General features: G+C 39.1%; 2 protein-coding genes across 4 annotated transcripts in view; one reads left to right on the top strand and one right to left on the bottom strand.

Moving 5' to 3' along the window:
- Positions 1-9,824, top strand: part of zc3h14 (zinc finger CCCH-type containing 14) — a 47,720-nt gene extending 37,896 nt beyond the window's left edge. For 2 of the 3 annotated variants that reach the window (XM_055640341.1, XM_055640340.1), the window contains exons 13-16: positions 3,081-3,217; positions 7,955-8,037; positions 8,114-8,223; positions 8,785-9,144. In XM_055640341.1, coding sequence (XP_055496316.1) covers positions 3,081-3,217; positions 7,955-8,037; positions 8,114-8,223; positions 8,785-8,791 — 337 coding nt within the window. In that variant the 3' untranslated portion in view covers positions 8,792-9,144. Of the gene's footprint in view, positions 1-3,080; positions 3,218-7,954; positions 8,038-8,113; positions 8,224-8,784; positions 9,253-9,362 lie in introns of those variants that run through there. The other variant, XR_008723981.1, reaches the window with a different exon arrangement.
- Positions 9,825-11,134: 1,310 nt separating this feature from the next.
- Positions 11,135-26,753, bottom strand: part of LOC129700127 (echinoderm microtubule-associated protein-like 5) — a 134,892-nt gene continuing 119,273 nt past the window's right edge. The window contains 11 exon segments of the mRNA XM_055640339.1: positions 11,135-11,950; positions 12,139-12,239; positions 14,032-14,185; positions 15,335-15,438; positions 15,799-15,961; positions 16,685-16,857; positions 17,388-17,576; positions 22,361-22,475; positions 22,837-22,994; positions 24,849-25,057; positions 25,406-25,579. Coding sequence (XP_055496314.1) covers positions 11,926-11,950; positions 12,139-12,239; positions 14,032-14,185; positions 15,335-15,438; positions 15,799-15,961; positions 16,685-16,857; positions 17,388-17,576; positions 22,361-22,475; positions 22,837-22,994; positions 24,849-25,057; positions 25,406-25,579 — 1,565 coding nt within the window. The 3' untranslated portion in view covers positions 11,135-11,925.

The following is a 26,753-nucleotide window of genomic DNA, read 5'->3' as shown; positions in this document are numbered from 1 at the left end:
AGTTCACTACCCCTAAAATTGAATCTTACTTCTTAACTAAGTTCTTCGCCTGATTTTTCTAATACTTTTTAATTCTGACCTTAATATTTGTGCAACGGTTAAGAAAATACACTGTTAAATTAAAGAACATAGAACAGTCCAGCACATGAACAGGCCCTTCAGCCCACAATGTCTGTGCCAAACATGATGCCTAGCTAAACCTTTAACACTGGTGTGTTTTTGGAACCTGCAAGAGGCGGATCAGTCTTAAATGTAATGTTTCTCCATAGATGTTACCTGACCCCTTGGGTATTTCTAGCATATGTGTCCTAAATTCAAATTCCAAAAACCATGAGTTGATCCCCTTGCTTCATGTAGTAATTCTGATGTCTTATTCCCCAGAAGAAAACTTGTAACCCAACAAAGCTTTAAGTAAGCAAATCATATCCTTGTTCCTCATGATCAACTCACCCGTTTCTGACTGCAAGGGACCTACATTTGTTTTAACTAATCTCTTTCTTTTCACATAACTATAAAAACTTTTGCAGTCAGTTTTTATGTTCCCTGCCAGTTGTTAATTCCCTGACATTGTTAATTCAGAAACGAGGGTTCTGAACTTAAAGAAAGGTAACTTTGAGGGTATGAGACGTGAATTGGCCAAGATTGACTGGCAATTAATTCTAAAAGGGTTGACGGTGGATGTGCAATGGAAGACATTTAAAGACTGCATGGATGAACTACAAAAATTGTTCATCCCGGTTTGGCAAAAGAATAAATCAGGGAAGGTAGTACATCCGTGGATAACAAGGGAAATCAGGGATAGTATCAAAGCGAAGGATGATGCGTACAAATTAGCCAGAAAAAGCAGCATACCGGAGGACTGGGAGAAATTCAGAGACCAGCAGAGGAGGACAAAGGGCTTAATTAGGAAAGGAAAAATAGATTATGAAAGAAAACTGACAGTGAACATAAAAACTGACTGCAAAAGTTTTTATAGATATGTGAAAAGAAAGAGATTAGTTAAAACAAATGTAGGTCCCTTGCAGTCAGAAACGGGTGAGTTGATCATGAGGAACAAGGATATGGCGGACCAATTGAATATGACTACTTTGGTTCCGTCTTCACTAAGGAAGACATGAAAATAATTTGCCGAAATAGCAGGGGACCGCGGGTCAAAGGAGTTGGAGGAATTGAGTGAAAATCCAGGTTAGGACATGGTGAAGTGGTGTTGGGTAAATTGAATGGATTAAAGGCCGATAAATCCCCAGGGCCAGATAGGCTGCATCCCAGAGTACTTAAGGACCTAGCTCCAGAAATAGTGGATGCCTTAGTAATAATCTTTCAAAACTCTTTAGATTCTGGAGTAGTTCCTGAGGATTGGTGGGTAGCAAGCGTAAACCCACTTTTTAAGAAGGGAGGGAGAGAGAAAACGGGGAATTACAGACCAGTTAGTCTAACATCGGTAGTGGGGAAACTGCTAGAGTCAGTTATTAAAGATGGGATAGCAGCACATTTGGAAAGTGGTGAAATCATTGGACAAAGTCAGCATGGATTTATGAGAGGTAAATCATGTCTGACGAATCTTATAGAATTTTTCGAGGATGTAACTAGTAGCGTGGATAGGGGAGAACCAGTGGATGTGGTGTATCTGGACTTCCAGAAGGCTTTCGACAAGGTCCCACATAAGAGATTAGTATGCAAACTTAAAGCACACGGCATTGGGGGTTCAGTATTGATGTGGATAGAGAACTGGCTGGCAAACAGGAATCAAAGAGTGGGAGTAAACGGGTCCTTTTCACAATGGCAGGCAGTGACTAGTGGGGTACCGCAAGGCTCAGTGCTAGGACCCCAGCTATTTACAATATATATTAATGATCTGGATGAGGGAATTGAAAGCAATATCTCCAAGTTTGCGGATGACACGAAGCTGGGGGGGCAGTGTTAGCTGTGAGGAGGATGCTAGGAGACTGCAAGGTGACTTGGATAGGCTGGGTGAGTGGGCAAATGTTTGGCAGATGCAGTATAATGTGGATAAGTGTGAGGTTATGATTTTGGTGGCAAAAACAGGAAAGCAGACTATTATCTAAATGGTGGCCGACTAGAAAAAGGGGAGATGCAGCGAGACCTGGGTGTCATGGTACATCAGTCATTGAAAGTAGGCATGCAGGTGCAGCAGGCAGTGAAGATATGTTAGCTTTCATTGCAAAAGGATTTGAGTATAGGAGCAGGGAGGTTCTACTGCAGGTTACACAAAAAAGCTGGAGAAACTCAGCGGGTGCAGCAGCATCTATGGAGCGAAGGAAATAGGCAACGTTTCGGGCCGAAACCCTTCTTCAGGTTCTACTGCAGTTGTACAGGGTCTTGGTGAGACCAAACCTGGAGTATTGCGTACAGTTTTGGTCTCCAAATCTGAGGAAGGACATTCTTGCCATAGAGGGAGTGCAGAGAAGGTTCACCAGACTGATTCCTGGGATGTCAGGACTGTCTTATGAAGAAAGACTGGATAGACTTGGTTTGTACTCTAGAATTTTAGAAGATTGAGAGGGGATCTTATAGAAACTTACAAAATTCTTAAGGGGTTGGACTGGCTAGATGCAGGAAGATTGCTCCCGATGTTGGGGAAGTTCAGGACAAGGGGTCACAGCTTAAGGATAAGGGGGAAATCCTTTAAAACCGAGATGCCACAGAGGGGTAGTCGAGGCCAGTTCATTGGCTATATTTAAGAGGGAGTTAGATGTGGCTCTTGTGGCTAAGGGATCAGAGGGTATGGAGAGAAGGCAGGTCCGGGATACTGAGTTGGATGATCAGCCATGATCATATTGAATGGCGGTGCAGGCTCGAAGGGCCGAATGGCCTACTCCTGCATCTAATTTAAGTAAGCAAATCATATGAGCGGTGTTATTGCAAAGATCTGGCTTTTTTGATGACAGCCTTCTTGGTTTCAAATTAAATGGTCAGTTGGAAAAATATAAGCAATGCAATTGTGCTTGTGTGAATATTGGCATTTTTGTTTATATTGTAAAATTCAATGAACTTCCACTCATTGCATAAAGTTTATTGTGATATGTCTTTATTATAGTGATATCTTTGCTCTTTCCTAGAACCTTTCCAAAGTGTAAATTTGGGGACAAATGCCTATTTATCCATCCAAACTGCAAATATGATTCCAAGTGTACTAGACCAGATTGTCCATACACACACGCAAGCAGACGGACTGCTGTGGTGCCAAAACAGCCAGGTTTGTATAGTACAATATTGATTCATGAATGAAGAATTGAATCTCAATACTTGAGGTTGTTACCAAAAGGTAATTTTTCAGGGAGGTAGAATGTTGAAACCATTTTCGGTGCTGTAACTGCTGAAATCAAGAGATTCTCATCGAGAGTTGAAACTACCAGACTAGTACGCCAGAATCCTGAATATAAATACTTATAAGAGTTCAAATCAACATCACACAACTTAAATTTCATGAAAATCTAGAATTTGGTTTTATAAATCTGTTCTTAGTTATGATGATAATCATCAGCTTGTCATGAACACCCAGCTCGTTCATTAGATGAAATAAACACGAGCAGTTTAAATCTACATTGATTGGCATGCACCAAGATGCCATGTCCAATTTAAGCTGTATCATTTTAATTTTTACTAGAGCAAACTTGCTGCATCTTTAATACTTTCTGTAACAGTATTCCACCTCTGCATTGTGCTGATTTTATTTGTGCTGTTAATCAAAGAATGTCTGAAGATGGGTTTCGGCCCGAAACGTTGCCTATTTCCTTCGCTCCATAGATGCTGCTGCACCCGCTGAGTTTCTCCAGCTTTTTTGTGTACCAACATTTATAATGGTTGTGGTCACACAAATCAATCAAGACCTTTACAACTGGCAAAGTAGACATCCATTTGATCAATACAAACTGGGTTAATCGTCAGGACTGGAGATTTTTTTTTAAAGCAATGCACATATCTATTCACCCATGTCTCCATAATCAGTCTTGGCTATGATGTCCCCCTTGATGAAATGTTGCTCCTTGTCTTGGTTGACACATGAAATACAACCATTAAATAAACTACTTGAATACTGTCATATGTAGAAGAGGAAAAAAATAGTTAAGACCAAAGTTGGACCCTTGAAGACTGAAAAAGGTTAATTTAATATGGGGAACAAGGAAATGGCAGATGAGTGGAACAGGTACTTTCGATCCATCTTCAGTAAGGAGGACACAAACAGTCTTCCTGATGTACTAGTAGCCAGAGGATCTGGGGTGACGGAGGAACTGAAGGAAATCCATATTAGGCAGGAAATGGTGTTGGGTAGACTGATGGTGTTGGGTAGACACATACAGAGCTGCCTAGTAGTTCGGGTTTTACGTATTTTGTACGGAAATGAGATAAGAATATGGATGTACGATTTTGCTTTGTTAAATACGGATTTTTTCAAAATCAGCCCGACTTCCTGTTTCATCTTGCTGCTTAAAAAATGCAAGGATATAAAAAAGTCATACTGTACCTCTAAAAATTATAGCAGATTAAATCTATTAGTATTTTAAATTGCAAGATCTGGATGATTATTTTTGTAGGCATTGATCTGCCTGTCCCGCACCAGGTTTAAACAGCGCTGTCAGTTTAGCGCGGTGGAATTTAAACAAAGAGCTGTCAACTACAGCTCTATGGGTTCTAAATATAGCACTACAAGCTGGAGCGCTATGGGCTTTAAACCAAAGATACCAGAGTATCTTTGCTTTAAACATAGCGCTATGGGTCACAGACTGTTCGGGGAGGGAGGGAGGGAATAAGAGAGGGAGGGAGGAAAAAAGGAAGGAGAGAGGGAGGGTGTGGGAAAGGGGGGGAGAGAGAGAGGGAAGGAGGGAGAGGGAGGCTTCTAAAATGGCTTTATATCATCATTGGGTGCTAAAAGCAAGAAGCAGCCATTCAAACAGCAGCATACAAAGAGATGGCAATGAATGCACTGTCAAGTAAGGTGCGCAGAAGGCATGTCAATTGGTAGCAAAGTTATGCATTCTTGTACTCTTACATGGGTATGACCGCACATAAAAAAATAACATTTCTTTCAGCAAAATGGCACCGTGTAAAAATACTGATTTTCAGGTACTAGAATACTGAAATGCTCTGACAAAACTTGATAGCTCTGCACATAGGAGATTGGGCAAAAGTAGGGCACATGGTATTGGGGTGGAGTGCTGACATGGATAGAAAATTGGTTGGCAGACAGGAAACGAATAGGGATTAACGTGCCCCTTTCCGAATGGCAGGCTAGTGGGGTGCCGCAAGGCTCGGTGCTGGGACCACAACTATTTACAATATACATCAATGATTTAGATGAAGGGATTCAAAGTAACAGCAAATTTGCAGATGACACAAAGCTGGGTGGCAGTATGAACAGTGAGGAGGATGCTATGATAATGCAGGGTGACTTGGGCAGGTTGGGTGAGTGGGCAGATGCATGGCAGATGCAGTTTAATGTGGATAAATGTGAGATTATCCACTTTGGTAGCAAAAACAAGAAGGCAGATTACTATCTAAATGGTGTCAAGTTGGGAAAGGGATCTGGGGGTGCCTGTTCATCAGTCAATGAAAGTAATCATGTAGGTACAGCAGGCATTGAAGAAAGCGAATGGCATGTTGGCCTTCATAACAAGAGGAGTTAAGTATAGGAGCAAAGAGGTCCTTCTGCAGTTGTGTAGGGCCCTAGTGAGACCACACCTGGAGTATTGTGTGCAGTTTTGGTCCCCTAATTTGAGGAAGGGCATTATTGCAATTGAGGGAGTGCAGCGTAGGTTTAAAAGGTTAATTCCCAGGATGGCGGGACTGTCATATGCTGAGAGAATGGAGCGGTTGGGCTTGTATACTCTGGAGTTTAGAAGGATGCGAGGGGATCTTATTGAAACATATAAGATTATTAAGGGTTTGGACATGCTAGAGGCAGGAAACATGTTCCCGATGTTGGGGGAGTACAGAACCACACGCCACTGTTTAAGAATAAGGGGAAAGTCATTTAGAACGGAGATGATGAAACACTTTTTCACACAGAGAGTTGTGAGTGTGGAATTCTCTGCCTCAGAGAGCAGTGGAGGCCAGTTCTCTGGATACTTTCAAGAGAGAGCTTTTAGCAGAGCTTCCTAGTAGTACGGATTTTTCCGCATTTTGTATGGAAAATGCGATCAGAATACGGATGTACGGATTTACTTTGTAAAATACGGATTTTTAAAAAAATCAGCTCGACTTCCTGTTTCATCTTGCTGCTTATAAAATGCATGGATATAAAAAGTCATACTGTAACTTTAAAAATTATAGCAGATTAAATCTATTAGTATTTTAAATTTCAAGATCTGGATAATTATTTTTGTAAGCTTTAAGCCTGTCCTGCTCCAGGTTTAAACAGCGTTGCCAGTTTAACACAAATTTTAAATGCTATGGGTTCTAAAAATAGCACTCCCCGCAGAACACAGAGTACTTCACAACAAATGTCCTTCAGGGAAAGAATCTGCCAGCCTAACCCAGCACAGTAAAGTTTAATGATTAGATTTAGATAACAAAGGGGAAAAATCTGACAGCCTAACCCAGCACAGCAAAGTTTAATGATTGGATTTGGATAACAAAAGATGGCCTTGTCGGTGGCATGTACATCACATTAAATCGTTTTTGCATCTGGTTTTCGAGGAGATACGTTTCAAAGGCAAAATGACATACACACACCCCACACACACACACATAGAAATAGACATATGATATAGATAGATATCTTGCTTTACTTGCTAAATTTTTGTAAGGTGTCCTTGAGACTCTTGAAAGGCGCCCATAAATAAAATTTATTATTATTATTATAGATAGATTCTGTTTGGAATGTAGTTTTGTCTTGGTTATACTGTGTTTCTTTAAACAACTCCCTTTTCCTCTATGTCCCATAACACCTGAAAGACTAGCATCTGCATGATCTTTTACTTTTTTTGTGGCTCCCAATAAATAAAGGTAAAATGTATAAGGCATATGCTATTCTTCCTTACCACAGTATTCCACACTATAGAAAGAGAAAGTAACAAGTTTTGGCAACTTGAAAATTAAGGGCTACTGTAAAGATGATTGCAACGGATATCAAAAGATGGAAAATGCCTGATTTGTGTCTTGGCCATTTTGTACCTCAAGATTGGAACATAATGAGGCTATTCAGCACCTTGTGCCACTTTCTAAAATTAGTCCCTTGTGTGATTAAAACCTGATTGGCATATTAGAAGTAGGCTTTAATCTGAATTTGGCATCTCCTATAGACTACCAACCAGCCAGCTCTAGTGTTTGAGATGGTGGAGTATATTTATGATTACCTGCCCAAATCTACCAAAGGGACCATTTTTGGTCTGCAAGTGTAGTTGTGTGAGGAAAATATGGTATAATTCAATCATGAGGTGCAAGTGTAATTCAAATCACCATATCTATTATTGTGTGTGCATAAGAATGAAAATATCTTCCACAGAATTTACAGGTATCCTGATAGAAACTGGGCTGCCACACCTCTTGCCACTTTGCCCCCTCAGTGGGCTGGGGTACTGTGATGCTGCCACCTCTGGTATACATAGGTTGTGTGTATTATAGTTTTAGGCAATATGAATTTGTATAGGGAAAACTTGTCAAAGTTTGAGTAGCAGCAAAAAAATTGATATGTAGAGTAGTAGTGGGGGAAATCACTGACATTTAAATAAATAAATGTCCATTTATTATTAGCCAAGTATGTATACAAACAAGGAATTTGCCTTGGTCTTTTTTTCGCAAGTAACAACACGATATACAGTAGAGAATTAAAAATAAAACATTATAATTTGAACATGTGAAGGCTACAGACTTTTGGCTGTTGAGTAGAAAAAAAGCTTTTTATGTCTGGCTTTGATGTTACTTGGATTTTACTTGGATGTTAACTCATTTTTGAAACGGGAACAGTTGATCTTAAATCTTACTTATTTTACAGCTCCTGTGATAAACGTAAGCAGTTCTCTCTGTCGATTTTTTCCAGATTGCAAAAAGGTGGAGTGCCCTTTTATCCATCCGAAGGTATGCAACGTTCTTCAGAATTTATTGTAACTGATGCATTTGTACAAGTAATGACTTTCACCTTCATTTTTCCCAGCCTTGCCGCTTCAGTTCACACTGTAAAAGAGCTGACTGCACATTCTACCATCCTACAATTGCATTACCTCCACGCCATGCACTAAAATGGACCAGATCTCAACAAAACAGGTAATTGTTGATTGTATAGGTAACTAGACCAAGTGGAGTTAATGGGCGGGTGGGTGTGGGAGTCCAGCTGCGGGAGGCGTGGCGCGAGCGTACTTGGGCTGGGCGCGGGGCTTTAGTCTACAGCGGCGGGGCCTGGAGACAGGTGGGCCTCGTTTGGTGGGAATGTGGGCATTGTGACGTCAGCAGCTCAAGCGGTGATTATATAATTTTTTAGTGAGTTTTCTGATAAATGTTTTTCAAAATCTGGGGAAATAATTGACCAAGGAGTGGATTTCTGAACTCATAAGATAAATCCCTACCGAAATTGTAATAATCTCCGCGATTTTGCGTTTGGTTTTCGAGGAGATTCGTTGCAAAGGCAAAATGCTGTACACCCACACACACAGAGTTTTAAAAGTATATAGATTGTATAGGTATTGCAAGATAATAACTAGTCAATTTTGAGATTAATTTGTAAATATTAAAGGTTAATTTTCCTCTGTCATCGCAATTTAAATGTCAATTTTATAGGATTATTAATACTACTAATAAAATCTTAGACATCTTTACTTTCTTTTTCAGTGAATGATCAGTTTGGATCGTGCAGAACCTACTGTGGATAAAGGATTGCAACTGTTTAATGTAGCATTTTACAAATTTGTATTTTCCCTCTTACAATTTTCTTTAACATTGAGTATCCAATATTTTTAAAGTAATTTTCTCCCCAACATGAACCAACTAATTTTTTTTGCATATAATTTGGATATTGACATGTCATTTCTCAATAGGTTTTGTAAGGTGCATTGTGTGACTTGTATTTTGTGCTGTTAGAGACAGTATCTTGAATTCAATGGAAAATTTCAAAGAACATCATATTGATGTAAGACCACTTCTGTTGAGGATGGGTTTATAGTAAAAGAATTAAGTTTGTTTCATGAATCAGTTACTGGTTTTGTTCTTTTGCACTGGCTCTCCTTCAGATTATTCTCTCATGACCATATTGTTGTTTGTAATTTAAGTGTTTTATATCCTTACCACAATTTTACATGCGTGTATATTCTGGAGAAACTCAGCGGGTGAGGCAGCATCTATGGAGCGAAGGAAATAGGCAACGTTTCGGGTCTCGACCCGAAACGTTGAATATTTCCTTCGCTCCATAGATGCCGCCTCACCCGCTGAGTTTCTCCAGCATTTTTGTCTACCTTCGATTTTCCAGCAGCTGCAGTTCCTTCTTAAACTTGCATATATATTCTGCTGCTTTCTACTATTTACCCTCCTGTAAAAAAAACAGCATTGCCCCAGGAGTTGTACTTTACATGGGGAAATTAAAACCAGGTGTGCAAAGCATACTCTCCTTTGCCCCATGAGAATTAGCTGTAGAACTTTTGGGAAACACTAAAACAAAGATCAGTTGAATAAAATGTAATGCTTGATATTTACTTTCATTGGATTTTCAATTCCTTTTCTAAAGATGTTCAATTTTGATGCTTCAAAAACAAACAGTAAATGTATTTGCAAAGTTTGTGGAACAAGTTTGAGTTTTAAATGAAAATACGTTTGAAGGCGTGGAAATATTGGTTGTTTTATTGTGAAGGAATACACAGTTTGTTTTTTGGCATAGTACATGGAATCTTGATTTTTAGAATTAATTATTTTGTGGTTATTAGTAGTGTAAATCATTCTCAAGAGGGATTGCATAGTTTATTTGAAAGTTCTCCCTATAAACTACAAAATTGGGAAATATAATTTATTATTTGCATAAATCAGGTTGTCACCCAACAGTACATTGCTCATAGATTAAATGTATCTTGTCAATGACTCAGAGACACCCAACTACTGTGTTAAGTATTTTTGTGCATGTTACATTTCAGATTTAGAGCATAGCTTTTAGTTTTTCTAAGCATAATCCAGTATCAACTAACATACATCTCAAGGAATTAAATTTTTCCATCTCTGTTATTCCAACACATCATTCTACAGTAATCCAAGATGAGGGTGAGTTTTTGTGTTAGTCTAATACCAGAATGTAATTAATCTCAATTAGTTTTTCAAAACAAAATGACACGCAGTTTATTTCGATTTTAAGTAACTGAATTTATCATTAGTGTTGAATAAGTAGAAGTGTTAAGGGCCTGTCCTACTTAGGCTATTTTTAGGCGACTTTCATAGGTCGCCTAAAAACTGGCAACTGGACCCCTCCTTCAACATAAAATAGAAATAGAATCATTACTTTAACAAACAAAAAAAAAGGTCAGCACCAGCGACAATTACGACAGCCGCTACGTCAGGAGAAGTCAAGCTATGCTCATTGGCGTCAAACCCACTGTCGCCGACTGTCTCAGAAAATGTTTCAACATGTTGAAAATCCAGCGGTGAACAGAAAGACGCTACGACTCTTTGGGCGACTGAGGAAACTACTCACGGCCATACAGGCAACAACCTAGTCGCCTGAAAATTGCCTAAGTCGGACAGGCCCTTTATAACAATAAATGAGAAATATTGCTGTTTGCAGACTACACAGTACAAAGTATTCAAGTTACAATAATGCAGCTTAGTGCATTGGTAAGTTATGCATATGTCACGGTAAATCTTTTCAAAGCACCAGTATAAGTACAGGAGCGAAAGTGATTCCTTTCATTATAATTGCTAAAATTTGACAGTAGACTTAAATCCTTTTGTACGGACTCCAATCATGATTAAATAAAATATTTTGAGTTAAATTAATTACATGTATTTAATTTTGTTTAATATTTAATTTACGTTACATTTACAGACATCGTTTGACTTGTGTAAATTAAACAAATTAGTATTTAGTGATTTGATTACATTGAAAAACAAATGTAAATTGTATATCAACCCAGGGTGTAAGTCAAAGTATTACACATTTACTATATATACTTCAAAAAGTAACATTTTATTTTTGTGTACATAAATGAAAAAAATGATAATATGCAGAATCACAAATTTGACACTTAAAGTCAAAAGATACAAGTTTAAAATTAAACTTATTACACTGAACCAGATGTAATTGTTCAAGTAGCCACAGTGATTGGTACAATAGTGCATTGTATGCTTTGGCATGCTTGCTTCAGCTTTTCAATTTAAATGGTTAGGTACATTCAAGATGAAGGCCATCAGTTATTACATAGTTTTATTGAGAACACTCACCAGCATTTAAAAAAAAGTAAAAGCAACTGTTTACTATAAATGTCCTAAGGCTGCTTACCAAATCAGCTACAGCACAAGATTGAAGATATTAAGTTTGTGTTACATTTAGCAGTGTACTTACAATATTTACTTTTTAGTATATTGATAGAACTCAATTAACCATTTTCATGGCATTGCCACATGATTGTTTAGAAATTCTGTCCTTGACAACAGGACCATAGATGTAAAATGGTCAAAGTAATTTGTAAGTCAACATTAAAGTTAGAACACAAGCTATGCCTAAAATTCAAGAATGTGATTTGAACACTGTTTCAACTGCATCAATTAATATACATATGGCTGTGCAGTAGAAAATCTGGTAAAATGCCTTAAAACAAAAATAGTTTAAGCATTTACCAAAATGCCTTCCCAATTTAGCTTGCAGATAGTGTTAGCTGCCTTGTTATTTTTAAATCTTGAGCTCTTTGTATTTTTTCTCATTAAACTGAGCTTCGCGACTGCTCGATTCAGGTTCTGCTTCACGGCCATTTGCTTTCTTTTGATTAATTGCTATTTTCATAAACACTTCCAGACAAACAAACTTGAATCAGAAGGGAGAGAAAAGAAAATGTTGTTTAATGAATTGTAAATTATAGGAGTGTAATTTTGCTGCTTAAACAAGTGGAAATTAAAGTTTTGTTTTGTTTATTGCCAATATATAATATATATATATATTCTTATGCTAAGAATAAAAGTCAACTCTGTAGTCATAAAATTTGACAATCATACCTACAATCTTGTCCTCCAGCACTGACAACGTATCTGTCTCCACTTGTGAACTTTATGTTGGTGATCTGGGTAGAGTGACCCAAATACTTTTTGTGTTTTGCCTGTGTGTAAAAATAAAAGCTGTGATAAATGTAATCATTAATATAAGAACAAGTCTGAAAGTCCCCAAAAGAAGCAAACAAGTTGAGTCAGATTATGTATTTTTGATGAAATGGTTACGTTGTACATATTGTACAAGCAGCTTGGGTGGTAAAGTTTGTGGAAAATTATGCAATTGGGGCTGTGGATATAGAAAATAGGTGCAGGAGGAGGCCATTCGACCCTTCGAGCCAGCACCGCCATTCATTGTGATCGTGGCTGATCGTCCCCAATCAATAACCCGTGCCTGCCTTCTCCCCATATCCCTTGATACCACTAACCCCTAGAGCTCTATCTAACTCTCTCTTAAATCCATCCAGTGATTTGGCGCCACTGCTCTCTGTGGAGGCTAAAATGGAGTTGGTGACAAAATAAATTTACTACTACCCATTCCCTGGCACAAACACACATTTAAAACAGTCTTTTATGAGGCTAATGTTTTAAATATGGTGCAGCAAATTTTGAATTTCTCGACACTGGTGGTGTTTTAATGTTGAAGGGATACTTTTTGTAATAAAGTAAAAACATTATTTTGCTTTAAACATTGGCAGGCAGTAGAATCTGTACGAGAGATTAGATAAACCAATTCAAGGCAGTTGTGGTTGATTATAGACAATTGACATACAGTAGGGAATGAAAAGGATGGTGGTGAGGTAGGCTTAAGTACAGTATGTAGGCACAGATGGAAATGTAATCAGTAGCAGTTGCATGTACAGCATGGGAGCCAAGATTTGTTGAAGGATAATGATATAGGTGGAAAGAACAACCAGTGATTTGGATATTTCCATGGCATTAAATAGGGAAACCATGCATGGAACTGCCCAAGATGGCTGTCAGAAAAGGCTTTTTAACTTGGTGAAATAGGTAGATTGTTTAATTAAAGTGAGCATGTGTGAGTGATTGGATCTTGGTAGGTTCAAATACAGTTATGGTGAGGATGAATATGCATTCAGGTTAGAAAAATTGAATTTGGAAATGGGCCTAGCTTCCGAGCAAAGAAAGTGAAATCTTAGAATGAGGTTGGGTTTGATGGCAAAATGAAAACCATTAAAGAAAGCCAGTAGGTGGCATGAACATCGGGGGCACACATCGAACACCCCGGGGGCATGAACATCGACTTCTCCCAATTCTGCTAGTCCTTGCTGTCTCCTCCCCTTCCTCAGCTCCCCTGCTGTCTCCTCCCACCCTCCAGCCTTCCGGCTACTCCTCCTTTTCCCTTTCTTGTCCCCACCCACCCCCACCCCTGATCAGTCTGAAGAAGGGTTTCGGCCCGAAACGTTGCCTATTTCCTTCGCTCCATAGATGCTGCTGCACCCGCTGAGTTTCTCCAGCTTTTCTGTGTAACCAGTAGGTGGCTCATTTGTAGATCTGAGCTCCCTGAACTTGGAAGGGATGGGGAAAGAAAAGTTTGAACATTTTTGTAGATAGGAGAATGAAAACACATGCAATTTGGAATAACCAAAGCAGATGACCAACCAGAGTAAGATAAAATAAACTTGCATTTATATAACAACTTTGATTCTCAATAAAGCAACTGTTACTTTAATTAATGTCACTACCATGATGTAGTAAACACAGCAAGTTTACACTGAACAAAATCTTTTTTTTTTTTAAACTTGTGTTGATTTGAGAGATTAATTATTCCTGATGCCTTAGCCAAAACTTTACGGGAAACATTCTAAAATGTAAACAATTATCAAATGAAAGATCTGTGTGGTGCAATTCTGCCATATGAGCAAGTAGGAAGAAACTTACAAATTTCTCTGTGCAGGGAAAGTCAAAGAGTTTCACCATGCCAAAGTCATCTCCTGTTACAATGTTGAGTCCGGAGTGAGACACACAGGCACAATTCACATCAGCTTTATCAAGATTTCGAGACCAAATTCCAATGACTTCATCACCTAGAATACTGCAACAATGAAAGCTTGTAATCACAATCACACTTTATTAGCCAAGTATGTTTTGCAACATACGAGGAATTTGATTTGCCATACAGTCATACTACTAAAAAGCAACAGAACACACAAAATACATTTAACATAAACATCCTCCACATTCCTCACTGTGATCGAAGGTAAAAAAAAGTTCAATCTCTTCCTTTCATTGTTCTCCCTGTTGGGGGCCTCGAGCTTGACGGGACGATCTTGACGGCGGCGGTCGGGCCCTCCGCGTCGGGGCGATCAAGCTCCTGCATTTCTTTTTTTTAATTTCTGACTAGACCTTTGCTCCTGTTTCGTGCAATATCCACTCCAAAGAAGCCCTGATCCCAATAAAATTACAATTTGTTCCTATAATTGTTCATTTTTAATTTCAATTTTCTTAGATCAAGTTGTGACCCAATGATCTTGGTGTGACTTAAAAAACATGTTTTTAAATTCAGTCAACTATTAAAATGCATATTTTTAATTGTTTAAACTGCAAATGGGTTGCACCGATAGTAAGCCATCTTAATTGAAGGGCCTCTTTAAAAAGCCCAAAGGTGGGCACAGTCATTTGAAACTCACACCCATCTAATAAGCAATGAGGCAGGTCACATTATATGTTCACTCCAGCGAAACAATTAAAACCAGTATCTTTTCTCTTAAAGGTGGAGCAAATCTTTATTAAATCACTGAACATGCACTTTATTTTTACTCCTACACCACGAGAAAAGTGTGGTTTAGCAATGACAGATAGGAATTTAAAGAATGTGAAAAGAGCAGCAATGTCGTGGTAGCAAGGAACTTGTACAGCTTGTAAATGGAGCGTGTTTGAGATAATTATTAAATGGTATATAGATTATTACTGTAGATTGCATTTAGAAAGTGGAATGGGAGACTTTGGAAAATACATTAAAAAAATAATCAAGAATTTTATTCAGAGTGGAATGATGTGGTGATAGAGTTGGGGTGATACTGGAACTTCAACAGCTAATAGACTTTTCTGTGTGTATTACTTGAAATTGATAATGTAAAACATTGATGATGTAGGAGCTGGAACTGGCCTTGTCAAATAGACTTAAATCTTAAAACACAAATGTACCACTTGGATCAAATAAATAAGGAAAAACAAAAATCACCTGGTCCAAGTAGCCCAAGTTATTCTGTCAATCCGAGATTGCTCCGTAACTTGTTTTCCCAAAGGCACCTCGTACACCAATCGTTTATAAGATCCAGTTGAAACCTGGGAAATTAATATTTGGGATCTTGATTCACAACAAATTAGCTTTTATAATTGAATTATTATAACAGCATGCTAACTATGACAAGACTACTCCATACATGCTCTGGAAAAATAAAGGTCATCCAGTTTATATATTTAGGGAAATCCCATTTAGGATTCTTAAAATATTTCAATTTTTAAAGATTGTTTCATAAATAGCATTTAAAATAATGCAAGGTAAAGTTTAACTTGATTACAAACACACCATCTATTTTAAATTCCTTTAAAAAAATGTTTTAAATTCGGCAGAATATACTGGTTTGCAGGATTTCAGCATGTTATAATGCATTTATGGTCAAACGTATCGATTATAATTCATACCTGGATATAATTGTTGTCTGCTGAAAAGTCAATTTGGATAACAAAGCTGCCAATATCTTTGCAATAACTAATTCGATTTAGAGATGGTCCTAATCTTAGGTCATAAAAGTCTATGGCATTTTCACATGTCCCCACAGCCAAATATTGAGAGTTTGGGCTGAACCTAAACAAAAGATGTCAGTCATCAAAATACATTCATAAAGAAATAGTGCAGATAAACATTGCCCCAATTGTTTGAGATAACTCATTTAAAATATTTTAAAACATATCAAATTTCTGGATGACCAGTTCATCATTATGCAGGGACAGCAGCATCCACATGCAATTCCAAAGGATAAATGCGTCTGGTATGGCACTAACATTTCTCACATGTAGTAACTCTCATAATAATGTAACCATCCCAAAATACCATTGTTATAAATACTGTATACTCAGTGACCACCTTCTAAACAAAATCATGAATTTTCATAAAATTCAGATGATTAAAAACTATTCAAATGTATTTTCAGAGTACAGTAAAACAGCAATAATTTGTTATCCAAAATTGGAAATTACGATGATTGGCGTAGGGTCCCACACACTAAACCCGCTCTGTTCCCACTGTCATTGGAAACATTATCATGCCACCGTGTAACATTAAAAACAAGATGGAATTGTGGTGATGCTTTAATAGGAGTAATATCCAGTAGTTCTTCCAATCTGGCAGCTAATTCCTTTGGGTGCTGGATGATTGGAGTATTAAATCCTTTCATTCTAATGTTGCAACAATGTTTAGGAACGTCTGGAGGTCATGAAATGCATTGACTCAATACAATTATTTCTTGCTCTGAACTTGAAAATTTCACTTGGAATGATCAATATTCACAGAGTATCTTTATTTGCTTACTTGATATCTTGAATGGAAGATCTTCTGTCTCGTTTCTTGCCCCAGATTGTTAATGATGTTACCACAAGGATAATGAACTCGCCATTTTTCATGCCAATGGCTACCATTTCTCCCTCGGGGCTGTAGGCAACTGTTTGAGCAGGATGACCCAAGTTTACTTTATTCAGCATCTTCTGTTACACAATTAAAATGTGGACAATTTAGGGCTTAAAATGCATATTAATGTGGCTTAATTATTTACTGCTAGTGTAACCTAATACAAATCTTTTCTGTAGAGAGAGAGCAGTTTTCTGTTAGATCCTAGTAATTATTAAATAACTGACAGACAGTTTGCACCAAAAGGGATGTTTTTAGTAGCTAGTCTTTCAGAGGACATCTCATCCCAACCAATCTGACACCAGCTAAATTATCTGCTCTTTTTTGAAATCTTTTTGAATGGATGTAAAATATTTTCAATGGATAATAAAAAATTCAAACAACCATTAATAAACACTTTGTAGTGTGACCAAGGTTCCTGGTATATCTTTGTAGATAATGCCAGAAAATGATGCTTTGACTTGCAATTAAAGTTTAGGGTAAAACACATCATTGATTTCTGACTCCTGTAAGGTGATAATTTGATGATGCAGGATTACAGTATCCCATACAACTAAATGGTGAATAAAATATTTTTAAAGCCACTAATTTTAAATGATTCACTTGCCTTTTCAGTAATGTCCCATAATCTAACAGTCCCATCTTCAGCTGCAGACAGAAAGATATCTTTGACGGGATGAGTTGAAAGACCCCTGATTGGTCCATCCATGTGATTATTAATTAAAATGTTGCATGCAGCATTCTTCTCACCAACCTCAATGATCTCTGCATTTCTCGTTCCAACCAAAATTTTTCCCTGTTAATAAAAGAAACTTCAAAAAATTGTCACCACCTATCATTCAGTTGATTTGCAGTGACTATGTGCCTAATCATAACTTAAACTTTACTTTTGTTGAGCAGTGGATAACAATAAAACTAAAATATTGATTAACAGAATAAATCCAAAGTTGTTAACTACCAGATGTCTTCTTCAGTATAAAAGTACCATTTTCTTAAGTAAAAAAAAAGGATAAATTCTACCCTACTTTGCTGCCATTGTAAATGTGAGCCTCAATATACTGCTAATTTTGGCAAGATTATCAACTATTTGGGGGAGAGGTTGGGCAGGCGAGGATTTTAGTCCTTGGAGGCTGAGGGTGATCTTATAGAGGTGCATAATATACGGGAAATAGATAAGGTGAATGCAGAGAGTCCTTTACCCAGAGTAGGGGAATCAAGAACCAGAGGACACAGGTTTAAAGTGAGAAGCGCAAGATTTAATATGAACCAGATGGGCAACTTTTCCATTCAGAGAGGGGTGGGTATTTGGAATGAACTGCCAGAGGAGGTAATTGAGCAGATACTATAACACCATTTAAAAGACACATGGACAGGTACATGGATGGGAAATGTTTTGAGAGATAAGCACCAAAAACAGGCAAATGGGACTAGCTTGGATGGGGCAATGAGATGTAACTTTTCTGTGCTTTATGACTATTTCCAGCCATCCTTAAAAGGTGCTTATGGATTCTGTAATCCTTGTGATGAAGGTTCCCCTTGATATAATGTTATGCTGGGAAATTGAGGGCAATGATCCATTGAAGGAGGAGGAATGACAATATGTGCAATCCAAGGCGGCATGCAACTTAGAGACTGACTGAACCTGACTGCATCAGATCACTCAATTCAAGTAGAATGATTTACTAACTATTAGCACAAAGGTTTTATTCTCTTCATCAATAGCATTGCATGTGTAGCAGATCAGTTTTTTTTATTTCACACCCAAGCAGATCCTAATTGTGGTTAGGTGTTTATGGCATTCCTGCAATAATCATCACTCTCATCTTTTCTGGCAGTACAGTTAACACGGTTACATAGGAACACATACCCTTCAACATGGGTCTAGACTGTTTTGAAACGTAAAACCACCTCCAATATCCATCCTATCCTAAAGCCAAACCTGATGTTTGCCTCTTATGTTTGCCTCTTGATTTCACCCGTCATCCTCTTCTTGTAGACAAAACATGGCTATTTGTGCAATCCTTCCCCTCGCCTCTACTAATCCTTGACCTGCTTCTTCCTTGTGTTCATATCCAATTCATGGCATCATTTACATTACGAAAGAATTTGGGGCCAACTCCTACTTCCTGTGAGTAGTAGCACATCTCATCTACTCAGGGGCTAAGTCCCCCACATCCCACTTACCTGAAGCCACCTGCGCTCATTCAAAAACTAAACACTAATCCCTAATCCCAGGTAGAAAGTTCCTCATTCTACCTCTCTGCCCTTCCCCAGTCAGTAATGAAAAGAGTCAAATCATATAGACTCCAAAACAGGAGTTCACAACCTTTTTTGTCTCGTTTACACCTGGCAACTTTAATAGCACATAACAATGTTATTTCACTTATTTATGAACAACTAATGATGTACAGATACCGGCATACCAGAAAGGGTAAATTGAATGGATTAAAGGCCGATAAATCCCCAGGGCCAGATAGGCTGCATCCCAGAGTACTTAAGGAAGTAGCTCCAGAAATAGTGGATGCATTAGTAATAATCTTTCAAAACTCTTTAGATTCTGGAGTAGTTCCAGAGGATTGGCGGGTAGCAAACGTAACCCCACTTTTTAAGAAGGGAGGGAGAGAGAAAACGGGGAATTACAGACCAGTTAGTCTAACATCGGTAGTGGGGAAACTGCTAGAGTCAGTTATTAAAGATGGGATAGCAGCACATTTGGAAAGTGGTGAAATCATTGGACAAAGTCAGCATGGATTTACGAAAGGTAAATCATGTCTGACGAATCTTATAGAATTTTTCGAGGATGTAACTAGTAGCGTGGATAGGGGAGAACCAGTGGATGTGGTGTATCTGGACTTCCAGAAGGCTTTCGACAAGGTCCCACATAAGAGATTAGGATACAAACTTAAAGCACATGGCATTGGGGGTTCAGTATTAATGTGGATAGAGAACTGGCTGGCAAACAGGAAGCAAAGAGTAGGAGTAAACGGGTCCTTTTCACAATGGCAGGCAGTGACTAGTGGGGTACCGCAAGGCTCAGTACTGGGACCCCAGCTATTTACAATATATATTAATGATCTGGATGAGGGAATTGAAGGCAATATCTCCAAGTTTGCGGATGACACTAAGCTGGGGGGCAGTGTTAGGTGTGAGGAGGATGCTAGGAGACTGCAAGGTGACTTGGATAGGCTGGGTGAGTGGGCAAATGTTTGGCAGATGCAGTATAATGTGGATAAATGTGAGGTTATCCATTTTGGTGGCAAAAACGGGAAAGCAGATTATTATCTAAATGGTGGCCGATTGGGAAAGGGGGAGATACAGCGAGACCTGGGTGTCATGGTACACCAGTCATTGAAGGTAGGCATGCAGGTGCAGCAGGCAGTAAAGAAAGCAAATGGTATGTTGGCTTTCATAGCAAGAGGATTTGAGTATAGGAGCAGGGAGGTTCTACTGCAGTTGTACAGGGTCTTGGTGAGACCACACCTGGAGTATTGCGTGCAGTTTTGGTCTCCAAATCTGAGGAAGGACATTATTGCCATAGAGGGAGTGCAGAGAAGGTTCACCAGACTGATTCCTGGGATGTCAGGACTGTCTTATGAAGAAAGACTGGATAGACTTGGTTTATACTCTCTAGAATTTAGGAGTTTGAGAGGGGATCTTATAGAAACTTACAAAATTCTTAAGGGGTTGGACAGGCTAGATGCAGGAAGATTGTTCCCGATGTTGGGGAAGTCCAGGACAAGGGGTCACAGCTTAAGGATAAGGGGGAAATCCTTTAGAACCGAGATGAGGAGAACTTTTTTCACACAGAGAGTGGTGAATCTCTGGAACTCTCTGCCACAGAGGGTAGTTGAGGCCAGTTCATTGGCTATATTTAAGAGGGAGTTAGATGTGGCCCTTGTGGCCAAGGGGATCAGAGGGTATGGAGAGAAGGCAGGTACGGGATACTGAGTTGGATGATCAGCCATGATCATATTGAATGGCGGTGCAGGCTCGAAGGGCCGAATGGCCTACTCATGCACCTAATTTCTATGTTTCTAAACAAAAACAGTCAGTGATTAAAAATTAAAAAAAATGTACAAATCCAGAATCAACAAATTTACCCCCTGGGTAGGCAAAATATACCCAAGGTTGAAAACCCTTGCTCTAAAATCACATAGATCTGACTGAATAATGTTTGTTTTGGTTCATTACTTGAACAAAGTCAAGTCAAGTCAAGTTTATTCGTCACATACACATACGAGATGTGCAGTGAAATGAAAAGTAGCAATGCTCGCGGACTTTGTGCAAAAAGACAAACAAACTGCAAATAGAATGGAACAGAATCATATTATTTTACATTAAATATTGTGAGCGGAAGGAAAAAGGGAAAAAAAACTTTAAAAAAAAAATAAAATAAAAAGCAGTAGAGTGGTACAGTAAAAGTTAGTCCCTGGTGAGATAGGAGTTTATGGCCTCTGGGAAGAAACTCCTTCTCAACCTCTCCGTTCTCACAGCATGGCAGCTGGAACAGTCCGTTGCATGGGTGGAAGAGGTCTCCCATGATTTTATTAGCTAGGATAGTTGCACCTCCTGATGTATAGTTCCTGCAGGGGGGCGAGTGAAGTTCCCATGGTGCATTCGGCCGAATGCACAACTCTCTGCAGAGCCTTCTTGTCCTGGGCAGAGCAATTCCCAAACCAGATTGTAATATTTCCGGACAAGATGCTTTCCACAGCCGCTGAGTAGAAGCACTGGAGGATCATCGGAGACACTCTGAATTTCCTCAATTGCCTGAGGTGGTAAAGGCACTGCCTTGACTTACAAGTGCTGAGGCGTGTGATGTCCATGTCATATCCTCAGAGATGTGGACTCCCAGATATTTAAAACAGCTCACCCTATCCACAGTATCCCCATTTATCCTCAGTGGTCTGTACGTCCTCGGATGATGTGCCCTCCTAACGTATAACAATATGACTGTTTTCTAGTAACCATCACTGATGCTAGTATTTTGATTACAAATGGAATTTATTTAAATTACCAGCCAGTGCTGGGATTTGAATTCAACTCTCGGGATGAATAGTTCAGTTCTTGTCCATCAGCCATGTAACTGGATTGCATTTACACCTCATGCAGTTAATTGGACCTTCACCTGAATCTTGCAGCAGATTTGGATTTGCCCTGTGACATGCTGCAAGTACAAGTTTATATTGCTGTGCGAGGGTTTCGGGGCGAGGGTTTCGGGGACCCCAGAGAAGGATGGGATGGGATCAAAAATATCTCCTTAACCTATAACATTTAAAGATAAGCAAAGAAGCAGGGATGATTCAAGTCATTTGAGTACAGAAAGAGATAAACCAATTTCCTTATTGAATTAAGAAGAAAGTGAAAAGCAAGGGAAAAAAAATTAAACGCATGACCTTTTAAGTTTTGAATAAAGTAAAAGCACCAATGTTTGAAAGTGTTCACCTTGCCCTAAGGCGCAGCACCTCCTTTCTGCTCAGTGTCTCCTTCTCACTGTGAGATTGCATTTGTGTCCTTTCAGATTTCCCAAGCTAATTTACCCTAATGCGTGGAAGGTTTTTTGGGGCCGGCTAGGCATACCTTGCACCTGCAGACTGAACGCACAATGTCCATCGTCTGCCCAGTTTCCAGTCTGAAAGCCCGGCATCGCTTCAATTCTTGGTCCCACAGTTTCACTGCTCCACCTTCTTTGGACCTAAAAAAGCAAAATCACCATCTACATTTCAAAAAGATCAGACACTTCTGACTAATTTTTAGCCAACAACATTAGCTTCCTTTGATAATTTTAATGGAAGAATAGAAGTGTTGGATATCATTACAATAACAAAACAAGCTCATTATTTCTCATTAAGACTAAAGAACGGGAATGTATTGCTAATGTATGGAACATTGAACAGCACAGGAACAGGCCCTTCGGCCCACCATGTTCGTGCATGCCTACTTAAACTAATCTTTACTTCCTGCAGGTGCTCCACATCCCTTGCATATTTTTTGCATATTCTTGTGTCTATTTCAAAAGTCTCTTAAATGCCACTGACATATGTACTTTTACTCACGGTCTTTCTTTGCCTCCTGTAACTATCAGGCCATCTCGTAACGTAGTGTACATTGTAAACACGGGTCCATTATGTGCTTTGGCTACAATTCGGATGAGAAGATGTTCCCTCCAAACATAAACGTCTCCACTGATGGTACCTGTAAATGTCAAGTTATTCTACAAAAGGAAAATCTGACATTAATGTAGTCACCAAAAGAATTGCATATTTTCTTTAACAATTAAGCACATTTAGCAAAATGCAAACAAATAATTTTGCAAAGTTATTTTGGCATGACTTGTCATTTAAAATTGGTAAACGAAAATGGTAATGCAAGGGGAAATGAATATTAGTAAAGAATAAATTAATTACATTCTACATCTATAGAATTATTTTAAGGTGTTATAATGTAATGCAGAATTGTCTGGATTATCTTGGATCTAATTAGATGTGTACATTTTGTATAGAGGGAGTTCAAGGACATAAATGTTAGACTACGACTGGACTGATCGTTCTTGATGTTTCCTACTATTTCAGCATTCTGTTTTATGTCTAACTTATTCCAATTCAGATGAAATTTCATGTAACGAAAAGGAACTGCAGATGCTGGTTTATACCAAAAATAGATACAAAATGCTGGCTGACCCGTTAAGTTACTCCAACATTTTGGGTCTGATGACATTTCAACTGTTTATCCCTCCGTTAATTATACTTGACATGCTCAGCACTTTCAGAATCTTTTTCTTATATCAGTGGTTGGTGGGGGCGCTGCAAGCCGGCGCCCTGTCAGCAGCGTGTCCGTTTTTTTCTACTTTTTTTGTTTTTTTAGTATGTTTTAATGTATTTTTTAATGTTCCTTTGTGTGGGGGGGAAACCACTTCGGTCGCCTCCTCCACGGAGAGGCGACTTTTTCCATGTCGCCTCCCCCATGGCCTAACAACAAGGATCGGCGCGGCCTTTCCTGGAGACGCGCCCGGGGCTTCAGCGGCGGGCGCAGCGTGGACTCTCGCCGTGGAGCGGGTGAGCCCTCGCTGGGGCTCGCTGGAGGGGAGCGCTCCGTTTTGCTGGCCCGTGGCAGCCGGCAGCCTGAAGCCGCGGTCTGCACAGCTCCAGCTGGCGCGGCGTCTGCAGCCCGGGATCCCTCGTGGGGGACCCGGGGGGGGGAAGAAGAAGCCATCACTGCCGGCCCACGGCCAACTTCTACCGCGGGCGCTATAGCGACTTCCCATTGCCGGGGATCCCTGGAGGGGAGCTTCGTCTGTCGGCCCTGTAGTCTGCGGTGCTTCTGGCTGCGGCGCGAACTTTAAATCTTCGACCGCCGGCCTGCGGCCTACACCAGCCTGAAGCCGCGGTCTCCGGTGGGGAAGAGCCGATCCTGGACTTACCTTGACTTTTCCCTTGTCCTTTATCATCTGGACGCCCGCAGCGACGGCTGCGGAGGGTTGAGGTCCCGACCACGGGGGAAAATGGAGGAGGACTGGCCAATTTCTGTGCCTTCCACCACAGTGATGAATGCTGTGGTGGATGTTTGTGTTAAATTTTTATTGTGTTTGTGTGTTCTTTATCATTGTACCGCTGCTGACAAATTCATTTCACTTGCACTTTATGTGCAATGTGACGAATAAAACTGATTGATTGATTGATTGATTGAAAGATTGGCAGCATCCAGAGTATTTCCCTTTTGAGTTTAAAACAATCTGAGTTCTCAGGTATAGTAGCAGGTTCAGCTGTGTGTGTTCAGGTGCTCTTGTAAGGTACATTTAAAATGCATGACACTTATTTGTTCATTCAGAAATGCATTGATTTACGAAAAGTTTCTCATCTAATAACAACACAGCAGTTTGAAAATCTTCTGATTACAATGCTCAATAGTGATTTTAATAAACAAAATGTATCTTGTGAACCCTGCATAAATGCATGTGCTGATCTCTAAACATCCTGTATATTTGGTTTCATTCAAAAGCAAAATAATTTCTCCTAATTATTCATAAAAATCATGCAATTTGACATTCACTTTATTGAAAACTACTTACAGCTCCAAAAGCTACAGCAAGCATTGTTTGCATCCTGGCATCTTCAATTGAATTTAAGTTGCCTTTTTTGCTCAGCAAAGCTTTACCAGCAATGGTCCAAAACCGAACATGTTTCACCCCCACTGACACAAACTGGGTATCAGAATCCGGCCTGAATTCTGCCACAAAAATTCTCTTGGTGTGGCCACTTTTACTGGTAACTTTGGTACCTTGTGGAGCAAAAACAAGTTTAGTTGCAAAAAAAGGAAAGATTTTTTAATTCTATTATGTTTATGCAACCATCCACATATTTCTTGTGTATATTATGGTACTTGTCTGTGTGCAAATAAAGTTATCAGTGGTTAGATTATGCACAGTATGTACATAATTAGGTTTAATTACAAGTTTGGAGGGATATGGACCAGGCATAGGCAGGTGGGACTAGTGTAATTGGGACATGTTGGCCAGTGTGGGCAAGTTGGGCCGAAGGGCCTGTTTCCACACTGTATCACTCTATGACTGATCCATTAAACAATGCACAGAAATTAGATGATCACTGCCCTTCATTTTCATCTCACCTTCTTGCCATCTCCAGACAGTGATGGTATATTGAGCATCCAGTCCAACAGAGAGGAGGAGTTTACCTGTTGCACTAAAACTGACACAGCAAACACCTTTTGAATGATAACAGCGCAGCACAGAGAATGTTTGCTTGGTTGTGACATCCCAAACATGAATCAACGGAGCAGTCCCTGGGGAAAGAAGACTGTAATTAACTTTAAAACAAACACGGTGGTTATTATTATCATCAGACCCGTATTAATACAAGGCATCTATGATAGTGCAATTGTTAAACAATCCTAACTAATGCATGTCATGTGCTAAACTTTGCATTGATGGATATCCCTAGGTAGGTTTGCGGAGCGATAATGATCTGCTACTTCAGCAGCTCTTTGTAAATCAACAGAAATGTGCAACAATTTTCATAAAAATGAGTTTTCAAATTGTGAAATCCATTTACACTACTTTTTAAGGTCAAATTAAATGCTTGGGCATTTATCTATATTGAATGCTACTGAAATGGTTTAACACATTTAATCATGCAGATAACTTGCTACAACAGCCATACATACATTTGCTTTCCTTGTTCTTATGGTTTTATCCTTGAGTGTTCATACATTTCCAGTTACCTCTTATAATGCTGTTCCAGTTCAAGGTCTCAGACTCCTATCTGTGTAATATTTCTAAATGAGAACTGCATTAAGTTATATTCCTACTTTTGAATTGTGAGCTCAATTCTTGGTTTAACAAGAAGAACCACATTTGCTGATGTCCATTGACTGCTGAGTAATGTAATTTATCTCAGAAAACCAAAATAACAAATAGATTTTATGTTTGGTATGAAACTCTGGATGAAGACTGGAGGAACATGGGGAAAGAGAGGATCCTGGACTTCTACAATCGGGAGCTTCATTCAATGTGCAAAAACGGGACAATCCACTCTTGAATAAAAACTAAATGTCAGCAACATTTTGTATGCTAGACAGCACCAAAATAGATTAAATCGGAACTGGCCAGTTCTGTAGGTTATCGATCTGTAACATTGGCTCAGTATTTCTCTCTCCACTAGCATGGCCAGTCTCCTGCACATTTCCTACAACTCATCGAGTAACAGTAATCAATCACATGAAACAAACAAAACACATATATGGATTCCATATAAAACTTTTTCCATGTCTCCACTCTTTTGCTATGTTGTAATATAAGCATGTACTAGTATTCTTGGAATGTAATAATTTGATTCCAGATATCAATCAGATGGAATACCTTTCATTTATATTGTCTGTTTACCATAGAAAACCACCCGAAGGTCCTTTGCAAAAGGCAACAATTATTTAAGCTCGATTCAGATCCCCTTTCTTGTCA

The sequence above is a fragment of the Leucoraja erinacea genome, chromosome 9 (genome assembly GCF_028641065.1).
Source record: "Leucoraja erinacea ecotype New England chromosome 9, Leri_hhj_1, whole genome shotgun sequence".
Taxonomy (NCBI): domain Eukaryota; kingdom Metazoa; phylum Chordata; class Chondrichthyes; order Rajiformes; family Rajidae; genus Leucoraja; species Leucoraja erinaceus.
This window is presented reverse-complemented; position numbering and strand designations above follow the sequence as displayed.